The sequence below is a fragment of the Ovis canadensis genome, chromosome 19 (assembly GCF_042477335.2).
Source record: "Ovis canadensis isolate MfBH-ARS-UI-01 breed Bighorn chromosome 19, ARS-UI_OviCan_v2, whole genome shotgun sequence".
NCBI classification, from domain to species: Eukaryota; Metazoa; Chordata; class Mammalia; order Artiodactyla; family Bovidae; genus Ovis; species Ovis canadensis.
In genome coordinates, this window is record NC_091263.1 from 34,112,755 (window position 1) to 34,130,616 (window position 17,862).

A 17,862-nucleotide genomic window follows, 5' to 3' on the forward strand; every position below is an offset into this window, starting at 1 on the left:
ATAATAAAATAAATATTTATTTTTCAGAACTCTCAAAAATATAAGGGAAATGAAGGCAATTATTCCTTTACATGGTTTTGGGGGCATGTTTCTAATTCTATTACTTCTGATGATATTAAAGATCAAAACTTTACAAAGACACTTGAGACACACTGTATCCATATTAAATGATTTTAATTTTGTGTGAAAGCAGTAGAAATATTTTCTTCAGCAAATGTATTATATATATAATAACTACAACCACAAATTTAAAAAAAAGCAAGCTATTAAATTAAATTTGATTGGTTATTTCCCTGCTGTATGAATCTACTAATAATTTCATTTACTGCTTGCTAACAGAAGCACATATAAATATATCCTCAAAATTTAAATTTAAATATGTCTTCAATGTTAAATCATTCATATATATGAACAAGTATATACACATATATAACAATTGCTCATATATATATATATATATATATGGACAATCATAAATTTAAAAATTTATACCTGGTGGCATTTTCCCCCATGATTTCTAAAGAATGCCACTGTCTACTATAGGCATTGGTATGTCAGTCTACTTTAAAGGTGGTTTCATTAGCATATTTGAGAAACCATTGGTTAGCCAATGACGTATTTATTGGGGGAGGCTCTAGTAACTATATATATATATATATACACACACACACACACACACACACACTGTTAAATATATTGTCAAGAGCTTATCCATAGAAGAGATAAGAATGTATTTGTTTGGTCTGTGAAAAGTAGTGGTGGCTGGTGGATAGCTGCAGGCTGATAACACATGATACCCATATACATGTATAACCAACAAGCACACGATTGCATCCATTTTCTATGTCCAAATCCAAAGCCTTCATATCATTAATTGCAGGCAAAATGGTAAGGTTCATTTGTACTGTTACACCATGGGATCAAGAGGCCTGTGAACTAACATGAGTATGTCTTGGTTTTATCAGTGGGGGAGAAACCAGGCTTCCAACCCCAAGCCCCCTTCTGTACATGGCAAAACAGTCCAAGGCTTCTCTGAAGTTGTGGGAGAGTCTATAGAAGGGGCGCACACTTCACTGTGATGCCTAAAATGGCTTTGCACAGAAAGAATATCCAATATACACTGAGGGAATGAATGAGTGAATTGATGTCATAAAACAGGCTTATTTAAGGAAAATTCCATTCAACAGGCTGGCATTTCTCCTACCCGTCTTAACTGTTAAGACTGTAAATCATATGAAAATTTAATTCTAAAAACTTAGAGGTGAGCAAATTTTAGAAGCTATCTACTCTCATAGAGTTTTACAACTTTAATTTAGTGGTGAAAATCACTAGAAGTGCTTTAGAAGTCAGAGACCCAAGTCCAAATTCCATATTTTAATGAGTAAATAACTGTTGCTGAGTCTAGGCTCCATGCATGTGCTCCGTAAGATACCATAATAATACATACTTTCAGTGAATGACTACCAGAGGATTAAATGACACAACCCATTAGCAGTGGTCAACTAGGTAATTTTCACCTAGTAACCAGTCAAGACCTTAGACCACACGCATAGGGGAGAGATGCAAATACTACTCAGGCACTGACTCGTTTCCTTGTGGCCTGAGTGGTCATAATGACTTCCCTCCATTCAGTTTACTCTCTTCTCACTAAGACTAAGAAGGAGGAGGTGAACAAATTAGGATAAACATTTTGAAATTGGTTTTATACTCCTTGAAAGAAGGGAATTATAGAATTTTTTAAAAAATTCATGAGTTCTGCAGAATATGATAAAACATTAGTTTTTTATGTTAGTTCTCTACAAAACCAATTCATGTCCTTAAGATGTGCTTTCCCACTCAACCCCAGCCATACCAGGCTCAAATATCATTGTAAGTGGAAAAGCCAACAAGATGTAACCAAAAAGTTAAGTCATAAGCCAGTGAAGCCACATAGGTTTGACAGAGAAAATTCAGATGTATCATTCTATGTAAAAATAAGGTGATATGAAGATCTTAATCTAAAAGATATTACCTGAAGATCCATAACCTCTATAATCATCCTATAAAAAGGAAGCATCTAGAAATTTATTTAGATGGCTTTCCTGACAGGAAAGTACTTTCTATATAACTTTTAACGCAGTATTGATGAGAACAATTCAACAAAATTCAAACAAATATCTGCAGATGTCCTATAAGAAGAAAAGCACAGAGTGAGACGTTGCTGCTGCTGCTGCTAAGTCACTTCAGTCGTGTCCGACTCTGTGCAACCCCATAGACGGCAGCCCACCAGGCTCCCCCGTCCCTGGGATTCTCCAGGCAAGAACACTGGAGTGGGGCGCCATTATGTTACAGGGGTGTAATTGGACTTCAGGATGAGTAAGACCCTATACTTGACCTTGATAAACTAGCATTAGGTAGAGTGGATGAGTCATGTACAGAATGTCAGAATTCAAAAAGGCCAAGGTAAATACCAAAAGGAACACGTGGAGATTCTTAAGAAGGAAAAAAAAAACAAAAACAAAACCTTGGTTAGTTCATTCTGGAAAGGCAGAAAGAGACTAGGTTGCCTTTGTCTTTGAAGAGGTCGCTCCTCCCTACTAGGCCTGAGGTCACAGTGGCATGGGCAATAGAGGAATACGGGGACTGAGCATCGTTTCTGCACTAACTAGAGTGGAGGGAAGCAGATTTTCTTCACAAGATGTAGTATTGATAGCATACTAATATTTAAGGGTTCTTGAAGTCAGAGAGAAGGGGATTTGAATTCCCTGCCTCCATCTCTTGCTGTGGGTCAAGTTTCTTACATTTCCAACACCTCAGTGTCTTTATCGGAAAATTGGGGATGCTGATGATGTTTCCTGAGGTGAGAGCAACACGATATAGTGTATACGGAGGGCTAAACGTGGTGCCCAGCACACAGAAAGCGCTCGGTAAGGGAGTACAGCGACGGTAACGGCAGTGATAATGGAGGCAGTGCTGTGCTGATCCCATCTCCAAAACACGCTCTGACTGGGAGAGTGTTAAAAGCACCTTTGGAGTCAGGAGGGTTTCTATAAAAGCAACATGTGATAAATGTTAGCTGGTTGTCTAAATGTTTATGTGCAATTTAAGAAAAGAATGGGCCTCGGATTTGGTCAGCTACTTAAACAATATTAGGGGTGGTAGTAGTCAATGAAGTTACAACTTACTATGTTTTTACTAGATGCCAAACAGTGTGCTGAACACTTTAAAAAGGATTTTTCACTTACTACAACAAGGCTATATGATAGGTCCTGATAATGTCACTGCTCTCTTTAGGATTTCTGCTCAGGCTTATAGGACTTACAAAAGCACCTAAGGTCCCATTGCCAGCCTAATGGAAGTGAGTTTAAACCCAGACTGTCTGACTTGTTCTTAATCACTACAGTAGGAAATTAAGCATGCTGCCCTCTGCCTGATTCTCCATCTGAGTCCTGAATATTTCCCTTAGCCCCTGAGTGAAGATGTCCTGAATATTTCTCTCTCTTTGACCTCAGTTGGTTTCAACATCCAAATTCTCAAAACAGGGATTGTTTCAATGAACAGCAATGAATGCAGGGTTGAGGTTCAGTCACCTTGATGACTAGGGGTCAGAATCAGTGAAAGAAAATGCTCTGTGACAAGCCTACCTTCATACAGAAACAAGAAAGGAATGAAGGGGGACAGACGATAATAGAATAAGGGTATAGGAAAAATAGTACCTGGCATTGTGATAATAATAATAATATTGATAATAACAATAATAACAACTTTAGTGTGCTCCAGGCATTGTATTAAGTGCTTGGCATAGGTAACTTCATTCTAAACTTGAAAAGCATCTTACAATGATGGAATGTTATTACCATCATTTTATAAATGGGGATACCGAGGTTCAGATAATCAGGTAAATTTCCCAAGCTCATACGGTTAGTAAGTGGAAAGTCAGAATCTGAACTAACATCTTCATTCCTAACCATCATGCTAGAACCATTATGCAAAACCAAAAATTCCAATAAAACTCCCCCATAACCTACTTCTACACTCCAGACTTAAACAGTCCAAGATCAAGAAATAGGAAAGTTGGAGTTACTGCTCTTAAGTACATTTCAGTCTTTTCAAAACATTGTAGTTACTCACAAGATGCAGTCTCTGTGATAATCTTCTCAACCAATCATCAAGAAACAGGAAGCAAAGATTCGAATAACAGTATGTTCCTACTTATGAGGACAATGGGACAGTATGGTTGACGCTGGGCTTAAGCGTTCCAGAAAATGTGATCAAAGTAGGCACAAATGCTGATACATCTCCCCTACTCACCAAAGTCAACAGTGAAATTTCATTTCCATATTGCTCTTCATAGTTCTACCCTACTTGTGCCTATCATTCATCCTCTGGCCTCTTCCCGTCTCCACTTCTGTACAAAAAGCTGCTACATTGCTGCTCTCTGATATGAAAAGGGTGTGTTAGGAGAGGGAGCCATGGTACCTCAATGTCTATTTTTTTTTTCATCTTAATTCTATTATGCCAACTCCACTGAACTTAATTATAGTGAATACAGAATTAGACAATTACCCTCTGTTCTATTCTTCAGATGGTATATTTTGATAAAATTTACTACATTCTGCTCTCTCCTTGAACACTAGATGAACACTAGAAATGGATGTGTTGATGTAAAATTTGTTATAATTACAATTAAAATATAGCTTACATAATGATAGTGTTAACATAAAATTATAGATGTGTAGAGACAACGTGGTCATGCATTTTTTAGTATAAGTACATGCCTAGACCAATAACTGCTAGTGGAATGAATATGGAAGAGAATTTTGGCTAAGCCACAAAGTCGGTTTAAGGATTTTCAGATAGCTAAGGGGAACTCAGAGAGGCCTGGCGTGCTGCAGTCCATGAGGTAGCAAAGAGTCAGACATGACTGGGCGACTGAACATCAACAATAAGGGGAACTCAAAACCAGTAAGATAATATTTCCCCTGTCATGTTTCAATTGCACAGTGAAGGGAAAATGTGAAATGTCTCCAAAATTGTTCAAAGTTGGTACCCAAATGGAAATGACAAGTACGATTTTCCCTTGAATATATGAGCAAATGCTTAAATTCTCATTTATCAGTGATACAAATATTCAAGTGGGTTTGATGAATCATAAAATAATAATTATATATAAAAAGGTATATAAGACTGCATTGATCTAAATAGTTCAGAATTACTTCTATTTAGAGGTACTCTATCACAACTAAATTAAATGTTACAAGACATAGTTTCAAGTACGCTAGCAGTGAAAATTTGGTGGAGAAGGCAGTGGCACCCCATTCCAGTACTCTTGCCTGGAAAATCCCATGGATGGAGGAGCCTGGTAGGCTACAGTCCATGCTAAGGGTTGGACACGACTGAGTGACTTCCCTTGCACTTTTCACTTTCATGCATTGGAGAAGGAAATGGCAACCCACTCCAGTGTTCTTGCCTGGAGAATCCCAAGGACAGGGGAGCCTGGTGGGCTGCCGTCTATGGGGTCGCACAGAGTCAGACACAACTGAAGTGACTTAGCAGCAGTGAAAATTTGGAGACTGAAAGGTTTATTCTAAACGTTTGTAGTCATGGTGTCTTAACTAAAACAACTATGTCACAAATATTATTACTAATAAAATAACTGTGACAACATTTTATTCAGTTTTACTGCAAAAACAAACAAACAAAACATATAGGTATTTCATTTCAGACTGCTATTTTAGCTAAGAGTTGTTAAAAGTGTTAAGAAGACATAACTACATTACTTCATTTTATCTTTAAAATAGTTCTTCCATGTAATTGTCCTTAATATCTCCATTTTAGTAAAATGTATTTCTAGCTTAGACCTTTCATCAGAATTGTAGACTTGTGTATCTGACTCTGTATTCAGCACCTCTACTTGGATGTCAAGAAAAATATTATCTTATACCTCCAAAACCTTTAATCCCCTAACGTATGCTCTACCCTAAACTTTTTCTATTTTATGTGATAGTAACCACACCTTTCTAGTTGTGCAGGCACTAAATCTTGATTTCACCCTTGACCCCTTTTTCTCCGTTCTCACATTTAATCTACCAGGAAATGCTGTCACAGTCTTCCCGATGCACCACTTCTGAGAACACTGGCCATCAACATCCTGGCACATGGACCTCATGGAGGCTATAATTGCCTCCTGAGAGGCTCCCTGATTCTGCTCTCTCCCTCTTCCTCAAGACCACAGATAGAGTTATGCTTGTCAAACAAGAGACAGATCATGTCACACCTTTGCTAAAATCTTGCCTCTGGCTGCCTACGTTTAGAGTAAAAGACAAAATGCATGTAGTGGTCTCCCAGGACTCACCCTGTTCGGTGATCTGACCTCAAGTCCTCCTGCTGCCCCTTCCTCCCCACTGACTAAGTCAGCTGGGCGGCCTCCTTGATATTCCCCCAGCCTGCCAGGCATATTTATGCCTCAGAGTTTGGGCACCAAATGTTCCCGCTTCCAGGGAGTGGCCCCCCCTAATGCATTATGACAACTCCCTCATTTCAAGTCTTGGCTCAAATGTCAACTTATGAAATCCAGCCTGACTACCCTATTTAAAAATAGAACCCACCTGTACACCCCTCTAGCATTCCCAACCAAGGCTCTTCAGTGGCTTCAAATTCTTTTCTTCATCCCATAGAACCCATCAACTTGTGACAAAGTATAGAATTTATTTATAACATCCATCTGTTATCAACAAGAGCACAAGAAAAGAAAGGTGGGGGAGGGCAGAGAGAGAGAGAGAGAAATGCATAAAGGCTCTTGTCTAATTTACTCATTGATATGTCCAAGCATGTGGAACAGTGCACAAGGAAGAAGCTTAGTAAGTATTTTTGGAAAATATACAGATGAAACTAGTAAGCAGTAAAGCTCAAAAAGTTTAATTGATTTACTCAAGGTTCTACAGCTAGAAAAGGGTCACCATGGAATTCACACTTGGGGATGGCTGACTTCAAATCTGTTAGTCTCTCTGCTAAGTACACCAAGTCCATGCAATGAATGATATGTTTTAACCAGCACCATGGAAATTCACAGTCCACTGAGTAGTACTGATAAAATGTTCTCTCTCTCTCTCTCTCTCTCTCTCTATATATATATATATATATATATATATATATATATATATATGCTGCTGAGTCGCTTCAGTCGTGTCCGACTCTGTGCGACCCCGTGGACGGCAGCCCACCAGGCTCCCCCATCCCTGGGATTCTCCAGGCAAGAACACTGGAGTGGGTTGCCATTTCCTTCTCCAATGCGTGAAAGTGAAAAGTGAAAGGGAAGTTGCTCAGTCGTGTCTGACTCTTAGCGACCCCATGGACTGCAGCCTACCAGGCTCCTCCGTCCATGGGATTTTCCAGGCAAGAGTACTGGAGTAGGGTGCCATTGCCTTCTCCAATGTGTGTATATTTATATATACATACACACAGATAGATAGATAGATATCGATTTAAACAAAGGAAACAGAAGAGTAGAATTCATCATGAATTATTATTGCAATTTTACAGTAGACAATAATGACATTTAAGTAACAGTGATATTTAATGGCAGCATAATAATGATAATAAAACAATAGCACTTAAATGCAGTAAACACTAATCTCATGCTCAGCTCGATGCGAAACTATTTCCATGTGTATCTGGTGCAATCTGTATGATCATTCTCTCAGACATGCTTTATGTGTAACTCCATCAGTCACACTTCTCTCGTTCCCAATTCAAAGATAAGGAAATTAAAGAGAGATGCGGTATCTGTTTGGTCAAGATGAGGCTGGTAGTAAATCATGAGTATGGATTTAAATTCAGGTCTGTCTAACGCTAGAATCTGATTCTTAATCTCTACATGAAAATTCTGATAATTCCTTTGATAAAAGCATGTTTTCTCCTGGTAAACATCCCCCATTATGTCTGCCTGTGCTAATACCTTCAGAACACAGTCAAGTTTAAAACATAATAAAAATGTTTAAACAGTGCTTTAACAAATAGAAATATTTTCAACTGAACAATAACACAAAAAGGCAGGCTGAGCCCTTTGAAGCGGCTTCATTGCTATCTTCCATCCAGAATGAGAAAAGGAATCAACAGCCTCAGAGCAAAGAAAGCACAAAATGCAGAGATGGAAGACTCTGTAAATGACCAATTATAAGACTATTAATGTGCAGCACTTTCATAGACAAAATAATCCATTAGACTGAAAATTCTCCTACCCTTCATTTCACGGCCCACACAAACATTAATGTTGCATTTATTAGGATATACTTCCCGTGCTTTATCAACCTGACTTCCAGAAATTATATTAATACAGTCCCCTCACATTACACATATATCTGAATGATGGATTCCCTCACTTGAGGTTTATAGAAAGAGTGGAGTGAATGAAATAAAGTTTAGGAAGAACTATCATAATCCATAATGAATGGGCACTGAATCAGGAAAACAAGAAACATATTTTCTCATTTATTTGTATGAAAAGTCTACTATATATTTATTGCCTCTGCACAGGGCTACCTGTTGAATAATGGAAAACAAGCATGTTTTCTTTGGAGATAAGGATTTGTGTTCTCAAGTTTCTATGAGTGCACAGAATTTATCTTGCTAAAGAAATGAAATAAAATGTTGTTTCTTTCTGGAAGTAGATTTGGTTAAGCGATTAGCAACTCTGATATCTTTAAACCACTACAGTTCCAGGGTAGGCAAATCTATGATTATTTTAAGCACTTCTTTATTGGTGCAACAGTTGAGCAGTGCTTATAGTCACTAACAACCAATGCACTGTCAGACAAATCTAAGATGAATCTAGACTTTGCCGCTTACTAGCTCTGTGACTCTGGACTATGAGAATCACTTTCTTCAGACTTACAGTGTAATTATATGTCGTTTGCAGAACTACTGTCAGAAGTAAATGTACATGACACAGTGGCTCACAGTAAGAACTCCAATGAGCACTGTGGTCACTGCTAGTAATATTGAAAAGAAATTAGAACTTCTCATAAAGTGAGATATGTTTCCTTTATCATTGTAATTTCATATCATTTTACTTTTGACTTTATAACTTAATAACTTGATCCAAGAAACATTTGGCAGTATATATAACTGAAAGAAAATTACTTGTCAAGTATGAAATACTATAATATTAAGTGTACAGGCACAATACTCTTCTCAGGTAATTATTTAACCTGCAAAAATAGGTTATTGTCTTCTTTTTAATTAAGTACATTGAACATCTATATTTGTTGTGCCAATTGGCCAAAGGTTCATTAATTTATTTTTTTTTTAATTTTAGTTTTTTATTTTTTAAATTTTAAAATCTTTAATTCTTACATGCATTCCCAAACATGAACCCCCCTCCCACCTCCCTCCCCATAACAACTTTCTGGGTCATCCCCATGCACCAGCCCCAAGCATGCTGCATCCTGCGTCAGACATAGACTGGCGATTCAATTCACATGATAGTATACATGTTAGAATGTCATTCTCCCAAATCATCCCACCCTCTCCCTCTCCCTCTGAGTCCAAAAGTCCGTTATACACATCTGTGTCTCTTTCCCTGTCTTGCATACAGGGTCGTCATTGCCATCTTCCTAAATTCCATATATATGTGTTAGTATACTGTATTGGTGTTTTTCTTTCTGGCTTACTTCACTCTGTATAATCGGCTCCAGTTTCATCCATCTCATCAGAACTGATTCAAATGAATTCTTTTTAACGGCTGAGTAATACTCCATTGTGTATATGTACCACAGCTTTCTTATCCATTCATCTGCTGATGGACATCTAGGTTGTTTCCATGTCCTGGCTATTATAAACAGTGCTGCGATGAACATTGGGGTACATGTGTCTCTTTCAATTCTGGTTTCCTCGGTGTGTATGCCCAGCAGTGGGATTGCTGGGTCATAAGGTAGTTCTATTTGCAATTTTTTAAGGAATCTCCACACTGTTCTCCATAGTGGCTGTACTAGTTTGCATTCCCACCAACAGTGTAGGAGGGTTCCCTTTTCTCCACACCCTCTCCAGCATTTATTGCTTGCAGATTTTTGGATCGCAGCCATTCTGACTGGTGTGAAGTGGTACCTCATTGTGGTTTTGATTTGCATTTCTCTAATAATGAGTGATGTTGAGCATCTTTTCATGTGTTTGTTAGCCATCCGTATGTCTTCTTTGGAGAAAGTCTAACTACATGTTGCATAAATGTCTTCTAAACATAATCACATGTGTATTTTAGTTGTTGGGAAAATGTATTTCAGACTGTTCTTTTTTGGACTATTTAAGTTAAAACAGGGTGAGAAGTAGAGCAGGCTTAATGTACTTTGTACTGTATCATGCCATGAAAATGCTTCTGTGCTCTGAAGACATCAACAAAAGATCTGCTTAAACGGTAAGAATTCAACTATTGTTCTAAAGCTTCCAAATAGGAGGGCTGTAGGCTGCAGTTTATATCAGAAGTATTTACTCTCTTTCTCAACTGCATCAAGATGGGAAATACATGATCATAAATGCTTAAAAGTGAAGTTGCTCAGTCGTGTCTGACTCTTTGCAACACCATGGATTGTAGCCTACCAGGCTCCTCCGTCCATGGGATTTTCCAGGCAAGGGTACTGTAGTGGGTTGCCATTTCCTTCTCCATAAATGCTTAATGGTAAAACAATAAATGTTGGATAGAGTGGGGGAGGATGCAAAGTTTTATGTTTCTCAAACCTGGGCTATAAGGATTTTCCTGAAACAAAATATCAGTTATTATTTTTTGCCTAAGGAATGTCAATAAGCAAACTCGACATTAATGAAGGAGAGTAGCTCTTTTAGCTATGATGCTTTCAGTTGAACACGGCTGAAAACAAACTCAAAATCATCAAAGGCAATTTGAAAACAGAAGCAAACAAGAACAACCTCAAGGGACAAGTACTGGAAATTCAGAGGGGCTGCCAAATATTCAGACAAAGTTGGATTTGGGAGTTCCAGAGTGTCAACAGAATTCCAGCTTTCTCTCCATCACTCAGCTCTGCTTACCTCTGCAAGACTTTATGTTACAAAAAGTCTCTTCTTGTGCTGGATGATCACTGGGAGTCCCAGGGACATGTCTCCTTAGCTTAGAAATTCCACAGAGAAAAGACTTTTTTTTTCCCATCCTTCTTTGAAAGAAGTCTCAAGGAAGAGTCCCAGAGACTTAGATGCCCACACATGAACCAATCACCTGCTGTGACTCATCCCTGGGGCCAGAGAGGAGGCAGGATGTCATTATCTGGCAGTTCTCCAAGAAAAGCCTGCTGGTTTTGCAAGATGAAAGGGGAGAGGACGTGGATAATGAAAACTGTATCTGCTTCTGTAAAATCCACAGTCCCCACTCCCTGCCCTGTGTCATATGACCACGTAGGAAGCTGACCCAGCAGGCAATTTTTCCTGCAATAGCCTTGATACGTATGACTAAGGCACACACTGGTAGAAGAACACAAAAAAAAGTTTGAGTGGTGAAATCAGCTAGACCAATAGTAACTAAAATAGCTGCGTGAAAAGATCATTAAAAAGTTGCCCCAAACTCACTCAAAGTTCAAAGTTGGAGCTAGATATACAACATCATGGAGCTTGGACAAGAACAGATTTTCTCCAAACCAAACTGTGACATAGAGATTCGAAACTTCAGTGGATTTTTAAAAAATAAGAAATATCTGATGAGAAAAATGAGGCCTGGAAAAACTGAATGACTTAAGGTAACACAGCTAATTAATGGCAGGACTGAGACTAGAGTACACTTTGTCTAATTGACTGTGGTCTTTTAAATCCATGATACAACTTCTATATGTAACAAAGAGAGCATTTATAATCTGCTAAATCCTAAATGTTTGTGAAATTGAAGTAATCCATTATCTCAGTAATTCTTGAAGAAAAAACAATATCCAAAGACTTTTTAATTGTATAAGTATATATATACATGTGTATGTTTTGGTGTGGTTATATATATGTGTGTATATATATATATATATATATATATATATATATACACATATACATAAAATACTTGTGGAGGTATCTTTAGATACAGTATGTGCCTATCTCTATTCCTTCCCTTTCTGCTCTTTTAAAAAATGCCCCTTTAAAAATTGCCCACTCACCATCTGTTAGGTAAATTTGCCGAAACACAGTAAATGTGGAGACAGAAATTGTTATAGAGACTCTTCCAAATGGCACTGACACCTATATCTGTGAATTTTTTTAAAGAGTAAGAGGTTTTTTTTTTAATTCCCACTATAGTAACACCACATTATCCTAGGTGCCCAGTTCTATCAATTACATAAGCTGCAGAAAGAGAGAAAGAAAGAAGCAAGAAAACCTTGTACTTATGTATAAAATGCTGCCCCCAAAGTTTGAGATTATACTCAAGCATCAATGAGCAGAAGGAAAACACAAATTTACAAATACATTTCATTTATGGTACCAGGGCCACAGGTTTAGATTTGCAATATGCTTCCACAAGGGTCAAGTTGACCACTTTGTTCTATCTAGTTGCTCCTGAGAGAACAAAACAACTGGAACAGATGCCATTCAATTCCAAGTCTATAGCTTAGACCATGTCACTGAACATGAAATATTGTTCATTCAGAGTCAGGACGTAGCAAGAGTAATTTATACTCTCAGAGTGTTTGCTCTCAAGTCAATAGCAGAGAAGCCTTGAATAAAAACGTTCCCATTACTTTCCACTATAATATATCTTACTTATAGCCCATGAAACAGTGGTCAGGGGAGATTTATTCTTTGGACATTACATTATGTAAGCTCTTCACTTTTAAGCCATCCCCCACTCTGTGATCATTTTTTAAAAATATGTTACTCATAGTCAATATTAATTTACATTTAATCTTTCTTAGCATTAGGAGAGTATTATTTTGTACAAGCTCAGAAACAAATCTCTAGAAATGCCTCCCTGATGCTTCTTTCAGGCTGAAAATGCATTGCAGGGCTGTTGCAGTGACTTAATTCTAGTTGGCAGAGCCCTGGCCACACACTAATTTCATTAGCCTCAAATTCCTGGATTTGAAAGATCCACTGGGTATGATTCCTGTGTTCTGACATGTCACTGACTAACCAACACAGTGCGCATACAGAAAAGAGAGAGTACTCACTCAGCTCTGGCCCACAAGCAGATAAGGATTCCAAGTCAGAGACACTATTTACATCTGAGTACTCAGTCTTGCCCTGGTCCTCACTTTCATGAAAGAACTTCATTCCAGGCTTTGCTGGCAGCTGCAGCATTTGCTTCACCTATTACTATCTTCTTACTCCTTCCCCCAACCCTCAGTGCTTAGCATCCCCCATTTAAGTCACCACGTATTCCTTCCCCCAACCTAGAAGTTTATCTCACCATAAATTTTTATCTCAAGTGATCAGTTTGGCATATTCCCCACAGCAACCCACAGTGACCAGGCAAAAGAAAACTTGAATCTCTGGAGAACTAAGAATTCAGTCATTTAGAGGAGTTTCTTTTATACAGGACAATCTTAATTGAGCTGAACTCTGCAATCCCAGAGAAGACTGCACCCACCATTCTTGTCTTCTCTCCCCAAAGTGACTGTGCCTTTGAACAATGGGTCTGTGTTCCACTATTTTCTCTATTCATTTTGCAGTTTTAAAGAGGCTAGGAAACTGGTGATTGGACTTGCACGCCAGGAGTTTCTAAGATCACATGCAAGAAAAAAAAAAAAAAAAAGGCTACTGGAAGAGACTGTCGGAATCTATCTCTATATATTTAAACATGGGCAATGGCTAACTGGGATGGCCACACTAACGCTTATACCCAGCTCACAGCACTAGCTACAAGTTGCCGCATCCCTCCTGTTATCAGCCTCTTCTCAATAAATACAGGTGAAAACTGGGGGTTCTTTCCCCTCAGCTCTTTAGTCCAACATGAATAGCTGCAATTTGCAAATTAGAGAAAAATTACAGCGTTTTCTCTGAATGGTTTTGGCCCCAACCCACACTGCTAACGCTGGCATTCAGTTCCTTTCCTCCCCAGCCCAGGGAATGCGGGAGGGAACTAAGCACAAGGCAAGCGTTTTCTTTTCTTGCAACTCCCTCAGGTCCACACACCAGAGAAGGGAATCAGCTCCCCCTGGAATCTTTTTCAGCAAACACAATCCAATCTGTGAGCCTGGTCTGCAAGCTCTCTCCTGACTTTCAGATTTCACTCTGTTTTAGACAGGCAGGCCCATCTGCAGTACTACCCAAGCTCTGAGGAAAGAGAGAAACAGGCGGTAAAATAATTAATAAAAGAAAAAAAAATGTCAAAGAGCAAATGGGCCTTCAACTCCCAGAGCTCCAGTTAAAATTCTGTGAGTCACCTCTGTGGTTTTCAGGCAACCTCTGGCCTCATCCTCCTTACAGGACTGCCTCCTCAGATTCTCTGGCTTAACCTCAGAGGTAAAGGAATTGCTTCTGGGTTTTGCTTACAACAATCCAGGCTCTTCTGGAACACATCAACTCAAAGTGAAGGCTTCCTCTCCAGGCACTTTAGGGTTTGCAAACATCTAGAGATCTTTGTGACAGCATCCCGGGGAGGCACTAAGGATGCTCACGGGATCAGAGGGCCCATACCAGACTGCAGCCTTGGACAGGCACCCTTCTTACTGGCACAAACACAAACTTTATACTCCTGGGAGCAGATGGAGGTGATGGCTGGACTCTCATCTGGAGTCCCCTCCAGAAACCCAACACCCTTAGGGAAAGGCAATTGAGAGGGAGCCAACTCTCTGGACAGAGTGAGCATAAGGGTCAAACAGAAGATTTTGAGAAGGGAGTGAGGGAGTTTGGACACTACCAGGCAGGGAGAGAGCTGTGCATTTAAAAAAAAAAAAAAAAATCACTTCCAGATAGAGAGGAACAACGACAACAACAAACCTTGGAGATAAAGGTAGAGAAAGAGAAGAGAGGCAGAAATTGAAAGGGGGTATTAAAAATAGAGGAGGGCGTGGGGGAAAAAAAGCACGGAGAAAGAGACACGAGGCGAGAAAGAGAGACAGTAAGAAAGACTGCGAAACAGGAAGAGGGAACCCATAGTCACGCGGACCCTGAAATTCAGTTTTTTAATTCACAGCCATCATTTATACCCAGTGTAGCGCACGAGCCCTGGGGCTGAGGCTCGGCGAGCAGGCTGCGAGAGAGAGCACTGCAGAAGACTAACCACCCATCGCTCAGCTGCCCCATCCGCCTTCTCCCATTTTCGCCGTCGCCCTCTCGCACCCCAGCAGGAGGAACGCCCAGCCTTGCTCATCGCACCCTGCTGACTCCTTCCAGGTGCCTTCTCGCCTGACTCTAAGAATCGTCCTCGAAGCCCAGGATTGGGTTGGGGGTTGCGTTAGGGAGGTCGTGGGAAAGGATGGGCGGAGGGAGGAGGCAGAGAAAGCTATTTTGTTTCGCAGTTAGCATGAGCTCATCTCTGGGCTCCGAAATGGAAGAGTAGAAAGCTGATCGCCCAGCTCCTGCCAGTGGCTGGATTGCAAATGCAATTTAGACGGTGCAAACAACTGCCCAGAGCAAATCACTTGGGGGTCACGTCTGTGGGTGGCCTCTCCCCACTTGGGGGCCGTCCCCCTCGTCTTCTGCCCCATGCCTTCTCAAAGACAGGCTACAGGTCGGGAAATCCGACCTGGGAGAACTGGGCAATTAACATTCGGATGTAGGTGAAGACCTAGCCCTCCGGTCTAAGAAGTGCCTCCCTAATCTTTTCTCGACATTTTCCTGGGGAGCTGCGTCTTGCCGGGTGGCGTGGGGCCGAGAAGCTGGGAGTTGAGAAATGCCCAGTTTCGAGGCGTCTTCTCATCTTTCAAATTCCTTGCGCTTAACCGGCTCTCACAGGAACCTGGCACTTTTACGAGCCAGTTTTTGGACCATATTTCACTCTAATGCAAACCCATTTAAATCATCGCCTTGTTTTTCGCAGATTGCTTCTTGTAAATGGGGCCATAAATCCAGGATGTCAAGCTGGATGGAGTGGAGCGCGGACAGGGGAGAGATGGAAGGGAAATGAACCCAACGGGGAAAGTACCTCCTCGCGTGGGGCGGGAGGGATTCGGTAGTATCTCCAGGGCGGCAATGAGAGAAGGCTGACCTGACCCCGCGCCCCTCCAGTCCAAGCCAGTGTTTTTTTAGGATTAAGAGCGCGGGGAGCTACGGCACGCTCTGCCCCAGTGGGAGCGCCCCCCTACCTGGAAAAGCCTCAGGATGTTGGCTACCATGATGGAGACCGAACTCCCCGAAGCCCCAATCACTCCAACTACTTTCTCCGGCTTGACGAAAACTGGAGGCTCGCCGTTGGTGCAGCGCACGTCGGAGGTGTCCTTCTGGATGAGCGCCTGGACGAAAGTGAGCGACTGTTCGAGCGCGTAAGTGTCCCTGGAACAAGTGTCCAGGATCCGCGCGCCCAGCGTCACGTTGGGCAGCAGGTTGGGATCGCTGTTGATCTGGTCCAGGGCGTAGAGCATCGCTTCCAGCCTGTGGATCCCGTTCTCCCTCTTGATGTCGCCGCAGGGCACTCCGCTGGGACCCTTCGCGTGCACCGGGAACAGCCCCCCAAGGGTGACGTCCCCCTCGATCCGGATGGAGTGCGGGGCGTACATCTCCTGGCCGCGCGCCGCCGCCGCCAGCGCGCACAGGAGCACCTCCAGCACGCAGCAGGGGAACTTCATCAAAGTCAGGAAGCGGAGCAGCTTCCCCAGCTGGACCATGCTGCTCCAGCGGCTGCGGCGGCGCTGGAGGGGACGGTGGCGGGCTCGCCGGGGTTCGGGCTCCTTGGGGTGAGCTTCTCGTGGGAAGCCCAGGAGCTCCCGCTGGCGAGGACGGTGGGGGCGCCCGGGGAGGGGCAGCCGGCGAGGGTAGGAGGCCCCGCGGAGCCTGCCAGCTTGGGGTGCCGTGCGCTCTGGGGTTCCCCGGCCGGCGCGCCGCGCTCGCGCTCGAGCTCCGCGGCTTGCAGCTCGAGCTCTCCAACAGCCCAGCACTAGGGAGAGGGCACGGATTGCTATCGCTTTAAATGGTCGTTCGGCTCCCTCTCCTCCTCCTCCCACTCCCTCCCACCCTCGCTCGCTCTCCGGCTCTCCCCACCCTTCTCAGAGCCCGCCCTCCCCACTGGTTTGCATCATCACGCAGGGAGGGGCTGCGTGAGGAGGTAAAGGGGGGAATGGGTGGGCGGCTTGGAGCGGGGGGGCTGCCTCCGATTGGGAGTTTCGCGGTCCCCAGGGAATCTGGGGATTGCAGGTCGCAGGCGAAAGCTGAATTCCTGCTCCTGTCTCAGTGTAGAAGCCTCTGGCTCGCCCGCCTGCACTGACACACACATTCGAGGCACTGGTGGCATCGGCCCCGGGACAGGGCGGTGCTGTCTGGGGCTGACTGCTCCCAACCCTGAGGTCGGAGCCGGAGCTGCGAGCTCCGGGAGAATGCAAGGTAGTTGCAAGATGCTGTGGTCGAAGAGAGCAGTAGGGAGACCCTAGTCTCTACTGCTAATCCGTCTGTATCAGTTTTGCGTAAGAAACACACACACAGGAACCTGATTTATGACGTAAAGAACCTTTAACCAGAGACTTCTCTGGAGCCAGGCACTGGGCTAGCCTGTAAGGAAAGACGACAATGAGAAACGTTGGGAATGGAAGTGCAGCCTTGGTTTACAGGGGTTACGGTGACCGGAGCTGGACGAACTAACTAACCCTAATCTCCAGCAAATCTGTGGCGGATTCACTCCTTTTCTTCCTCTCAAAGCAAGAGATGAAACAACTGAGAACTCCGCAGAGTGCACCTTCTTCTCTAGCGCTGACAGGTGGAAGGCTCCCTCCTACCCACTTCCAGAGATGCTTTTGGGCTGGAGTCAGGTTTTCG

At 42.2% G+C, this 17,862-nt stretch overlaps 1 protein-coding gene across 1 annotated transcript in view; it reads right to left on the reverse strand.

Annotated features, from left to right (window-relative positions):
* GRM7 (glutamate metabotropic receptor 7) overlaps positions 1 to 17,344 on the reverse strand; it is a 909,573-nt gene extending 892,229 nt beyond the window's left edge. Inside the window, exons 1-2 of the mRNA XM_069562189.1 lie at positions 17,191 to 17,344; positions 16,203 to 16,990 (exon numbers count right to left, since the gene is read on the reverse strand). Of these exons, the coding sequence (XP_069418290.1) occupies positions 16,203 to 16,990; positions 17,191 to 17,344 (942 nt within the window). The remainder of the gene's footprint in view (positions 1 to 16,202; positions 16,991 to 17,190) is intronic.
* Positions 17,345 to 17,862: the final 518 nt, after the last annotated feature.